The sequence below is a fragment of the Excalfactoria chinensis genome, chromosome 17 (assembly GCF_039878825.1).
Source record: "Excalfactoria chinensis isolate bCotChi1 chromosome 17, bCotChi1.hap2, whole genome shotgun sequence".
NCBI classification, from domain to species: Eukaryota; Metazoa; Chordata; class Aves; order Galliformes; family Phasianidae; genus Excalfactoria; species Excalfactoria chinensis.
Window position 1 is genome coordinate 1,027,352 of NC_092841.1, and position 12,344 is coordinate 1,039,695.

A 12,344-nucleotide genomic window follows, 5' to 3' on the forward strand; every position below is an offset into this window, starting at 1 on the left:
TCAGGCTTCTATCTTCACAGCATCCAAATCAGCTGTGTGGCTGTGCTACAGCATCTTTAATGGTCTGATGCTCAGAATAGGTACTGAGACAGGGGAGGTTTAGGTTGGATATCAGGAGGAAGTTTTTCACTCAGAAGGTGGTGACACACTGGAACAGGTTGCCCAAGGAGGCTGTGGATGCCCCATCCCTGCAGGCATTCAAGGCCAGGCTGGATGTGGCTCTGGGCAACCTGGTCTGGTGATTGGCGACCCTGCACACAGCAGGGGGTTGGAACTGGATGAGCACTGTGGGCCTTTGCAACCCAGGCCATTCTGTGATTCTGCGATAGGTGTTTACAAAAGGACCTCGTAGTGCCATGACATGGTACACCTGAAATCCAGGAAAGATGCTGTTTCCCTGAGCAAGCACTTGGATTAGTGTAGGCACATTTCACAGGAGGAACTCTGTTCTGGAGGAGTTCAGAAAGGAGCCAGATGAGTCTCTATTTCTGCCATGAGCAGTGTTGGATAATGAGATCTGTGCAGAAAAGGGAAGCAGAACAAGTGGCTGGGGAGAGCCAAGGGGCATTATTGTGCAAAACCAGATTAGCAGTAGAATTCAGAAGATCAGTCCTTGGGACAGAATGGTGGCCAAGCAGACAGTGGCAACTTTAGCACTGTCTTTGCAAACCCCTCACTGTGGGGATTGTCCTGGTGTGAGCAGCTTCCAACACTGCAGGCTGGTGGTCTGAGGGAGACTTTGGGCGCCGGGTACAAAAGGGAGCAGCAATTGAGTGAGACTGAATTTCCTTTTCATTTTGGTCTCAGGATGAGTGGTGCTCACCTCTGGACTCTAGTGAGCCTGCTTATGTTCTCCCCATACATGGTTAGCCCCAGGCTTCCATTACTAGTGGAACTGGTGTATCTATTGATATGTAGGCTTGGTTCAGAGGAACTATTCAGGCTGACTTAAGCTTCATAAATACTATCAAGACAGAGATACAGAATGTGTGTTTGAGATTGGTGGATGGCAACCCAGCACACAGCACGGGGCTGGAACCAGGTGATGCTTAAGGTTCTTTCAAATTCGGACCATTCTATGATTCTTTGTGACAGAGGCTGAAGGTCTTTTCCACCTTTTTCATTTCCAGCAGTTTAATACTTTCTGAGTAGAAGGGCTGAGTTCTCCTCATGCTTTCTGTGCTTCCTTCCATGAATCAGTGGCACTTTAGGTACGTAGGATTCCCAGAGCTCTGTTCATATGCAGGAATCAAAGCAGGAATAATCAGTGTTGAAATGTGGCGGTGATCACTTAGAAGTCCATTCCCCTGTGAAGGTGGTTAATCCTGCATGTTTCATGCCTAAGACTTTATTAATTGCTTATTTGCAGTCTGATCTCACGAAGCAACAGAATGGATTCAAAATCACCCTGAAAACATTAGAGGACAACTTGTTGTCTCGACTGTCATCAGCATCTGGGAACTTCCTGGGAGACACGGCATTGGTGGAGAACTTGGAGACCACTAAACAGACAGCAGCAGAAATTGAAGAAAAGGTAAAATGATAGTGATGGCTCAGAGGAAATCGTGTGAGATGTGTCCTTTAAGGATCTGTGTGTGAAACACAGCTTCTTTGCAACGCTGGGCTCTTCTGTTAAGTAGTGAATAGGAAATGATATAAATTGAAGCACTCTCCATTCTGGCCAGCTTCAAGCCGTTCAGTTCTTTGGAGCTTTTGTATGTTAAACGGCCTATTTAAGATCAAGGGAAAATGGCAGTGCCTGATGTAAAGACGATAAAATTTACTCACTGTATCAAGGCGGCTTTAAACTGCTCCAGCATAATTCTGAACACATCACACTTCCTCAATTAAGCTGCATTTTAGTTCTGCCAGGGGACCGCAGTCTGTTGAGTTTGTGATCTCCAGTGAATCTGCAAGAACTTGGGTATTTTGTACTCTTCCGTTCCATGGGATGCAAATCAGCTGCCGGTGTTGTCACCTAACCAGGTCACCTTGCTGGCCACATAGGGACAGTTAAGTGCATGGTGGTTTTGCCCTGATGCCAAGGAGACTCAAGAAATGCACGTATCATGTCTGGATTGCAGCAGGACCCCTGTCTGGCCATCCTCAGCTGCTGCCCCCCTGCATCCCATCTTCACAACCTGTGCTTGACCTTCAGCCCACGCACATGTTACCTGTGTGCTCAGGTCAGGATCAGACTGCTTCCCACTTTATGCCTCCATGTTAAGAAATGAAATGACTTCTGCTATCTGTCTGTGGGACATTATACACATCCAGCTTCCTAGGGAAGGTGTGCTTGTACTCCTCAGAGGGTTGCTGAAAGAATGCTTTATCACAGCAAGGTTGGCATCACCCTATTGAATTAAGTGTTCTTGAAATGCTCCTATTTCTGAACAAGTGGGGTCTGTAAAGATGATCCCTGCCAACTCTGTGGCAGTCAGGATGAATTTTAGAGATGGCACCTGGTTTTGATGAGTTTGGTACCCACATGGGAAGCTGCTTCAGGGCAATATTATATCTGCTTTTCAAGGCAATCCCCTACTCTGTTCTTGGTTTGGCTACAAAAAAAAAAAAAAGGGTTTTCTTTCTGAGGACTGTCCTCTCCATTGTATTTATGGAGAGCAACTGTTTTCCTTCTCTGGATTTTACATTTCTGTATTTGTTAAGCATTTTGGGGTAGGACAGCCGGAAGTTAGTTGTGTGGACTATGCTTAAGGTTCCCTGCATAGTTAGTGGAGAGGTGTGGATTCTATCAGAAATGGGGTCAGGATATGGAGAAGTGTGTTAGGTGTATTTGTGGGCCATGCAGGTGCTTGTTTCTGCAAGAGACTTTGAAGCTGCTTTTTCTGAGATGCTACAGCCCATCATTGCTTGTGAAAATGTGCCATGGACCCCAACGCGTGTGTTGGCTGTGTACAGCAAAGTAGGGCTCAGTCAGTGCCTCAGTGGGAAGGTTTGATGTGCTTTAGCAGCTTGGGTCCATACCCAGCAGTGTGCATCTTTCTGGGGGCTGTGCTGTGATCTGCAGGGCTGTGCCACATGTACTGATCCCATTTCTGCCACATCCCCGTTGAATGGTTTGCTGAACCACCTGGTTCAGCGACACTTTTGGCTGTACGTAGCCTGAGCCTAACATAATCCCCAGGAGGCTCAAGGACATTGATTCATGCGGCTGAAGTGGAATAAAAGAATGAACAGAACTGAGACATTAGTGGGATGGATGTATCTGCCAAAAGGATTTTTGCTGTGTCCATCACAGCAGCTATGCTGACACCTGGCTGGGAAGGCAGGGAGGCATTAGGTGCTGGAGAGGAAAGGCAGCAAGTAGCTGAGAAAATCAGCAGTTCTTATCTTTGGGAGAAGCTGTCTCATGAGCAGCACTGCCTGTTCAGCCCTGTGTTATTAATGATTTGCACAGGAGGGGGGCAATTAGCAGGAGAAACTCATGGATGACAAAAATAATTCCAGTTAGTGAAGAACTGTAGTGAGAGCTCTGGGGGGAGAGGGAGGCTTGGGAAAACAGAGGATTGGATGTGAGGAAGAGAGCAGTTAATGAAGGATACGCCAGAGGATGGAGCTGCTGGGAGTGAAGGCTCGAGCCGGTGTGCTGTGGGTTGAGGGCAGGTTGGCCATCGCATGACTTGGTGTCTTTGTGGCAGGTAACTGCCATCCCCTGAGCTGCAGCTTCACGGAGCTCACTGAGATGTTTTTCTCAGTGCCTTCATTCTGTGTTTTCCCTGCAGGTCCAGGAGTCCAAGGTGACTGAAGCCAAGATTAACGAGGCGAGGGAGCACTACAGGCCTGCTGCCGCACGGGCCTCTCTGCTGTACTTTGCCATGAACGACCTCTGTGCCATCCATCCCATGTACCAGTTTTCTCTGAAGGTATTGTGAGTCCCAGGGCAGCACCACAGAGCAGCTGAGCTCCTTCCTTCCCTTCCCAAACTTAAAAGTCATTTCCTTGAGCCATGAGTGGTCTGAGCATCGAAAGAAAGGCATATCTGTGCTGAAAATTGAGGGTGGGCTGGCATCTGCCCTCACTGTGAGTTGGCTGGTCGTCCCACCGCAGCTGGTTAGACTGAGATCAGATTAAATCAGTCTTAACAAGCTTTTCTTTCTTTCGCGTGGTTTCTTTTGAGGCAAGTGAACTGAAGCCTTGTAGAAAGCCACAGTCTGACTTGGAGGTGCATTAACGGCCTTGATTACTGAACATTCCAGAAGTTAACTGCAAAGTAGAACTTCACAAGCCATCTGTTATCTCCTCCATATTCACAGCCTTCTTGGCCTGGCTGAGGAAGATGAGGAATGGATTTTGAAAGAGATCATCTTGGGAAAGAGCCAACAAAGTACTTTTTTCTATGCATTTTATATATTTGTGCATGGAGATTTAGTACAGTGTTGGGAGTCCCTCTTTTCCTCAGTTAATCTTTCCTTTACATTTGCATTTAGTTCTGTATCTGTGATGTCATCGGGGTCATAATGTCTGTGCAGATATTTCATAAGTTAACGAGAATTGCTGCTGCCCTTAGCAATCATCCAAGACCTTGAAGTTGAAACAATCCCCACTCCCCAAATGACACGGTATTAAAGCATCAAATTGCTCTGTAAACACAGCCCTGTCCCAGTGAGGCCTCAATGCCAGGGATTTATTGCTTCCCTTTGTACAAAAGGCAAATCATGGCCATTTCTGCTTATCCAGGGCAAGAAGGGTCCCCTATGAGAGCCCTTAGCCTAGAAGTCCTGGTGGGATCTGTGGGCATCTGACCCCTTTCCGAGTGGCTGCTGGCAGGCTGGTAACAGTATGGACTGCTCCATGGAGATGATACTGAGAGAGAACCTGCTTCTGGTCCTGTGCTCTAAAATAAATGCAGGACAGTCATAGCCAAAGGGCTTGTACTCCTGCACCCTGGCTGCTCTTCTGTCTCCTCTACACAGACTCCCCTTCCCTGCTCAGAAGTGTTGTTCTATAGTATATGGACATTGTGAGCTAGAAATGGTGTCCCAGCTTTGGAGAACATTCCTTCCTGGAGCTGTTTCCCCTGGAACACCTGGAGAATGCTTCTAATATGACCTTATAGTGCAGTGTAGCTATTGCTGTTCCTGGTGGTGGGGACTGAGCCCAGCTATTTGCCACTTAGCAGCAGAGCATGGTGGGAAGCCAGGAGCTTTAATGGGAGTGGGACTGTGACCTTGTTTTCGGGATCCTTGACTAGGTTTGAGATATTGGCTCTTTTATGGCAGACAGAGTAGGCTGAGATTCCATTGGCTGCAGTGAATGGACTAGATCCTTAGAGTGAAATTCATCGCTCACATCTTTGCTTCATGTTGGGGCATCGCTTCATCATTTGTTTTCTGCTCCTCAGTGGGAAGTGGGGCTTCTCTCAAGCTGTCTCCTCGATCTTGGAAGCTCCTCAGGCAGGGCCCAACTTTCTGCATTCCCTCCATACTGCCTAAGACTCTGAGAGGATCTTGGTCTCTGCTCAGCCTCTAAGGACCTGCTGCGATGGAAAGGAGTTGTGATGGTGTCTATAGTTCTGGCCAGCAGAGGTTCTGGTATTTATTGAATAGTTCCATTTTCATTGTTTTAATACATGGAACACTTTTTTTTGTTATAGGAGAGGCATTTTGGGGAGTGGAGGGTTAAATGAGATGGCATTGTAGTCTAGTGCTTACTCCAAATGGTTTCTTACATTGCCAAGTGACCTGGAAAAAGTAATTGAGAAGAGAATACAATATTTTGAGCCAATCCACAAAGAAGCTTTTCTTTTTGTTATCTACAATCCATATGCTGAAATAATTTTACCAGGGAAATGTACAGATATCTTTCATGCAAGGGTGCCCTTTGAAAGATTCATTCCCTACACGTACACAGTAGATATGGGAGTGTTTGAAGTTTCACCTTAAATCTCCCTCATCTGTGTTTTGTTTGTTTTATGTTTTCCAGTTAACATTAGTAATGTGTATAAATACATGGCAAATTATTTACTGAAATGTTTTTATCTAATAAATTTGGACGACAGATCATAAAACATTGCAGAAAGATGCAGAGATGATTTTCAAATGCTTGCCGTACAGCTAAAAGCCAATTATAAATTAGAACACACAAGATTTATATACGATTCTGCAGTGTGTTTTAACTCTATTTGAAGAAATGTAAGCAGGAAAATCCATTCTGCAGTTATGCAGTAATGCAGTAGGTATCAATGTTGCTTTAATTTGCTGAGGCATCATTCGCCCTTTGTAGAGCCCTAAAAATAATGCTGTCGACACAGCCATGCCTTGTCTGGTTGGTGCTATTCATTTGTATCAGCCTGGTTAATTCCTATTAGCTTGGTCCCAGTGTATTGGGCTTTTGCATTGCTAATGAGGACAGAGGCCTTTTCCTTTCTCCAGTTGCATCTGATAATTTGCTAATGGGTTTTCTTCAATCTGTTCGGAAAGTTTTTAAGTCTTTTTTAATTTAGATCAGAATGTTTCTACTGGAGCTCTCGGTATCTTACATAACAGCATCCTTCTTCATGGTGCACCCATGCCCAAGAGATTTTAGTGCTTGGCTGATCCCACTTCTGCATGCTGAAGCCTTGCCTGCCCTTCTCATCCAGTCCTCTGCTGAATCCTGACAGTAACCCACTTTTGGACTGTTTTGTATTTGAGGGAATTGCTGTTTTAAAGTTGCGGCGTTTGTGAAACAAGAGGTTCCTCTGGGGACACCAATGTCTTTAGCTCAGTGTTTTGGAGAAGTGAGCTATGTAATCTCTGTGAGAGGACATGCTTGGTCTGAGAAACGTTTCCTCTACCTGTTGCATATTAATTAAGCCAGCACATCTTTCTGAAGCCCAAACAAGCACAGTGTCACAAGGTGTGCCACCAAAAAGCAGCCAGAGGCAGATGCAGAGCTCAGTCTGTAGATGTTCCCCTGCATCCTGCCGCTGCTGTGCCACACTGGGATTGCTTTGGTCATGGCTGCAGTGCTCAGTGTCTGAGCTGGCTTCGCTCATTGCAGCACTTCAGGTGATACACTGGTGCATGAAAAGAGCATTTAAAAACAGTGCCAATCTTCTTGTCTCCTCACCTAGGCATTCAGCATTGTGTTCCAGAAAGCCATTGAGAGGGCATCTCCTGATGAGAGCCTCCAGGTGCGAGTGTTGAACCTCATTGACAGCATCACCTTCTCCGTGTTCCAGTACACGACCCGGGGGCTGTTTGAGTGCGACAAGCTGACCTATACTGCGCAGGTTACCTTCCAGGTAAGCACCACCAGGGCATGCAGTCTGTTCAAGGCCAGGCTGGATGTGGCTCTGGGCAGCCTGGTCTGGTGGTTGGCAACCCTACACATAGCAAGGGGGGTTGAAATTGGATGGTCATTGTGGTCCTTTTCAATTTATGTTACACCAATGAATGGCCATTTGAGAGAGAGATGCCTGCTTTCAGGACCTGCAGAAGGGAAAGGGGAAGCAAGTCTTCAAGGCTGATTGGTTGTGTCCAGAAGTTGCTCTGTCTAGTATCCTGCTATAATTTTTATGCTACCATGTGAGCAAGGAGATGTTTCTATATCTCTGTACTGGAATCAAACTCAGTCACTCAATTGTGCTTGGCATTATGTTATAAAGTGGTTATTGAACTTGTGCAGATTATGACTACATAAGTGCCCTGCAATGTAGAATGCAGGTGTGAACCAAATTTGAGCTGCCCAAACAGTGTGCAGGTCTAGTTAGCCTTAATCCAGTGATTGCCATGACTTCTTTTAATTCTACATAGCAAAATATGAAGTGTAAAAGGAAAAGCAAATACACATCTATATGAATGAACTTTAACTATTTATTTAGTTAATGTCCATCTGTAAAAAGTCAATGCAAATTTTGCAAAGTCAGGCTTAATTTTGACCCAGAAGAGATCTACATTTTCATGTATATATCTGTCTGAAGTTGCACCCATTGCACTTGCAACTCTATCACAGAGTCATAGGATTGTTTGAATTGGAAGGGACTTTTAAGGTAATCTAGTCCAACTCCCCTGCATTGAACAGGGTAGATAGTTAAGGTGTCACTTCAAGGCATCAGGAAAACCAGCATCCACCGTTTCAGTGTGTGGAGGGATTTAGATGATGCGTTGCAGGATTCTCCCATGTAAAAAAAAGCAGTTGGCTCTTGAACTGAGTAGCTTATTACTGTCATCAGCGGAGGAGATGCCAGGTATGCTTCAGAAGCCATTGCCCAGTAGGCAATAATGAGATGCAGTCTAGGATCTGTGGCAAGGAAACGAGAAACTCACCATTCCAGCATTGCTCCTTTTCCTTCCAGAAATCATGTTCAGAATGTTCAGACTTTGTCTCAGAGATACAGGCAGTCTGGCTGTGCTCAGTGCAGTGATTCCAACTGGGCTCCTGAGCATCCGGAGCTTTCCTGTATGGTCCTGGGCACTGCTCTAATGGTCTTGCTCCACGTGTTCCCCAAAGCCATCATTGGTGGTAAACACACTGATGGCAGCAGAACGGCTGGGTGCTCTCCAGCACACCACTGCTGGGAACCTAAAGGACCTGCTCATTCTCCCAGTGCATGAGCTGTGAGGCTTTTGTTAATGCCTTCAGTACATCTGCAATTACTTTGAATAGAACAAGATTGTGAGAGAGGGACAAGATCTTGGTGGTGTGCCCTAGGGGTGCACGCTCAAGTTCCTTGCAAGAAAGTTGTGTGTTCTTTAGCTGCAGGTATCAAGCCCAGGGACTGCAGCACATCCTCCTGCCTATGTCTCTGCCAGCAGTATAAATATAAACCACAGCTTTTCCCACAGTTTTACCAAATTTTGACCATTTTATGTTATCTCTCCAAACTTATTCTGAGTCCTCTCTTGGGGAGACACAAAGCACTGGCAGGGTATGTTTCATCACAGCCCTCCAGCTCTGGACTAGTTTTTCTCTGCACATTTGATAGCTACGTACATTGAATAATTAATCTGATATAGCGTATTGCTGCTCTGTATCCTGACTGCTCAAGGATGTCTTGCTTGTTTGAAATTACAGATACTTCTGATGAGTAAAGAAATCAATGCAGTAGAACTGGATTTCCTGCTCAGATACCCAGCACAGCCCAGAGTCACAAGCCCTGTGGAGTTCCTGTCTAATCACTCCTGGGGTGGAATCAAGGTTTGTGCTTCACTTGAAATGTGTGAAATCTGCATCCCTTATCTCCTCTGAGGGCCTTCAAGCATGTCAGTCCAGTCCTTATAGTACTAGATATAGTACCAGATAACTAATGCTTTATTACTCAATATGCTTCAGATTGTCTTTTGTGGTGATCCTTTGTAGTATTGATTCTACTATAAATATTACAACGGGTGTCAACTTTATTAGTGTTTATGTTCTATTAATGTGTGTTGGCTTATTAGCCTTGGAGTTTTTGGCAACTCTGGTTACTTGAGGCATAGTTTTAGTACGATCACATTTTGTCACAGGCTGCTATAATTAGGTTAATTAGTCATGGCTTCTATAGAGCTTATTAGCAAGCTAAAATCTCCTTTTATCAGAAAGATTAAGTGCTGTAATGAATTGTTTCTTCAACAAAGCTTGAGCAAAGTACCTTTCAGATTGGCATTTCAAATTTGAAGTGGAATGGAGCATTCTGTATAAATTTTCAGTGGAACACTGAAAATGCTGCTGCACAATGCATTGCGTTTGCCAGGGGTTTCAGGCCAAAAGAAATCGATATCGATATTAACATCTCGGTCCATGCCACCCATTTTGGGCACGTTAACTTCAGAGCAAACCTCATGAAGTGTTGAGGTCTGTGGGCACACAAACAGCCTTGTATGGCATGGCTGATTACTTCATATTGTTGTTTGGTTAATAATACCTACAGGCTAATAGTGCTCTGCAGTTGTGCAGCTGTCTCAGCTCCTGGTACTGGCACATCTGATACACATCTATGATTCTGTCCTCCAATTTCTTTTCAGTTCAGCAGAAAGTTTCCCAGAGCTTTTTGTTGTAACACTTGTGCCAGGGAGGCTCAGTATTTACTGCTGGATGAAGAAACCCATGTGCTTGCTGAGAAGGGCACAGTTTGTGGGGGAAAAAGGTGTTATCCTTTAGTAGATCTGCTGAAATACTTGAAAAAAAGTAGGTAGGTTGCAGGCTTCCTCGTGCTTCTTTAAGCCTGGGATGGGAACTGAATTCAAACCAAGTGCAGGCTGAGAAAAAGCTTCTCTGAGCTCAACTTGATTCTGTCCATCAGTGTGCCCATATGGGAGGAGGTAACTCCTGTGAGCCCCTACTGAGGCAGATTTGTTAGCTTTGGAGTGAGGGGAGAGCTTAGCAGAGGATGCAGATGTTAGCTTCAGCACAAATACAGCCTCTGCGACATGGGAGGGGTAGTTAAGAGCAGAACAGGGAGAAAATTATGCTGTTTAGTGAAAGCAGTACCTTTTGCTGAGTCCCTGGCCCCAGTGTTCAATAGCAGTGGTCATTTCAGATGTAAGGCTTGTCTGTTGTGGGTATTTAATAGTGATCTCTCGAGAAGCTGGAAGTATTTTTATGCTCCTGATCAGGTTTTATGTCTTTTTTTCAATTTCCCTTGTTACAGCATATTGTGCTTCCATCAACTGCTGTGCTCCCAGTACTTAACTTGAAAGTTGTTATTTCTGTTGGTACTTCTGATTTCTTCAGTACTTGCAAGCTTGTCTGTGTGTGTGACTGTTGGTCACCTTCACCAATAAGCGTATGGCCATACCTTAAACCACAAAGGTACAATGATGCTATTGCTTGAACTGCATAGGACGACAGGCCACAAGCACATACGTGCAAGAGGTCACTTCAGTATTTCTGTTGCAAGATGGAACTTGAAACAGGATCAGTGTAGAATTGGTCCTTTGTAGCTTTGTCCTCATTTCTTCTTCCTTCCTTTGCTTGATGATCTCCAGAGCCATAAGGTCACAGAAACTGGTAATTGATGAGGTAGGAAAGGACCTCTGGAGACCTTATTGTGACCTTTCAGTGCTTAAAATGAGCTTACTATCAGGAAGGAAACAGACTTTTTACACGTTCTGTCAGTGATAGGACAAGAAGGAACAGTTTTAAACTAAAAGAGATTTAGGTTAGATGTTGGGGGGAAGCTTTTCACTCAGAGGATGGTGAGGCCCTGGCACAGGCTGCCCAGAGTTGTTCATGCTCCATCCCTGGAGGTGTTCCAGGCTGGGATGAATAGGACCTTGGCAACCTCATCTGCAGCCTGATTTAGTGGTTGGCAACCCTGCCCATGGAAGGAGGTTGAAACTAGATGGTCTTTAATGTTCCTTCTAACCCAACTGTCATATGATTCTATGAGGTCACCTGGTCCAACCCGTGCTCCAGTAGGGGCACCCAGGGCTGGGTGCCCAGGGCTGTGTCCAGACAGCTTTTGGAAATCTTCAAGGAGGAGACCATACAGTCACTCAGCGCAACCTGAAGATGAAGGTGTGATCTGTGAGATATCTGAAATGCTGCCCCGAGGTCCCTTCAGCCCAGTCTACAACCCAGTCTGCATGTTACTCTGCTCTGCAGTTGTCTGGAGGGCTGGGACAGTCCGACAGGTCATGCCATGGTTCTGCTCTAAGCATGGATGTACAAACGGCATTATTATGCTCTGTGTGTCTCTGTGGTCCTTTCTTTCATGGCATCTTGTGCCAACCAGCCCTTTTCAGAAGATTGGGGTGGGTCTCAGGCTACTGAGGCTAACTCAAGGTTGGTGAATAGATTTCCTTGTGCCCCCCAGCGTTCTCTGCTGCAGAAATCTCCCATGCTCCAGCTCCCTTCCTGGGGAACAATATCCAACAAGGCTATGCCCATAGCCTTGTTTTCCTGCAGAACCATGATCACAGATTAACCACGTGTGCATCTGGCTCCCACCTCAGCAGCCCATTCCCTCAGGCAGCTCTCAATCTCCTTTGTACAAGCACACACTTCCCAAGTCTGATTGCCTTTGTGATATTTTCTGCAGCGCCTCTTCATTGCCAAACGCAGATGTGTCCCATAGGATAAGTGAAGCTAGTTAATATACAGCGAGGATACACCTGGCCAACTCGGATTACTTCTTCATCCCAATCATTTCCCTCATCTTTTTCTGAAGAGGAAGAATTTTCATTATGTAGATATGAAAACGCTACTGAAAGAGCATTGTTTAATAAATGTGATGTTGAATAATGAGCTCTAAATGCTGAATTCAGCTCTCAAGGAGGAGAAGAGCAGCAGACAAAGTAGTATATTAACCCCATGTTTATGATTTTGCAGAGTGCAGGTGATGAGATTGTGTGTGGTTTACAAGACAAAATACAAAATCATGTGTTTTGTATTTAAGAAAACTGGATCTCCTTGACAAA

General features: G+C 45.3%; 1 protein-coding gene across 1 annotated transcript in view; it reads left to right on the forward strand.

Moving 5' to 3' along the window:
* The window catches only part of DNAH9 (dynein axonemal heavy chain 9), a 164,745-nt gene that overhangs the window by 106,775 nt on the left and 45,626 nt on the right, over window positions 1–12,344 (forward strand). The window contains exons 56-59 of the mRNA XM_072351683.1: window positions 1,370–1,534; window positions 3,744–3,884; window positions 7,076–7,246; window positions 9,019–9,141. Coding sequence (XP_072207784.1) covers window positions 1,370–1,534; window positions 3,744–3,884; window positions 7,076–7,246; window positions 9,019–9,141 — 600 coding nt within the window. The remainder of the gene's footprint in view (window positions 1–1,369; window positions 1,535–3,743; window positions 3,885–7,075; window positions 7,247–9,018; window positions 9,142–12,344) is intronic.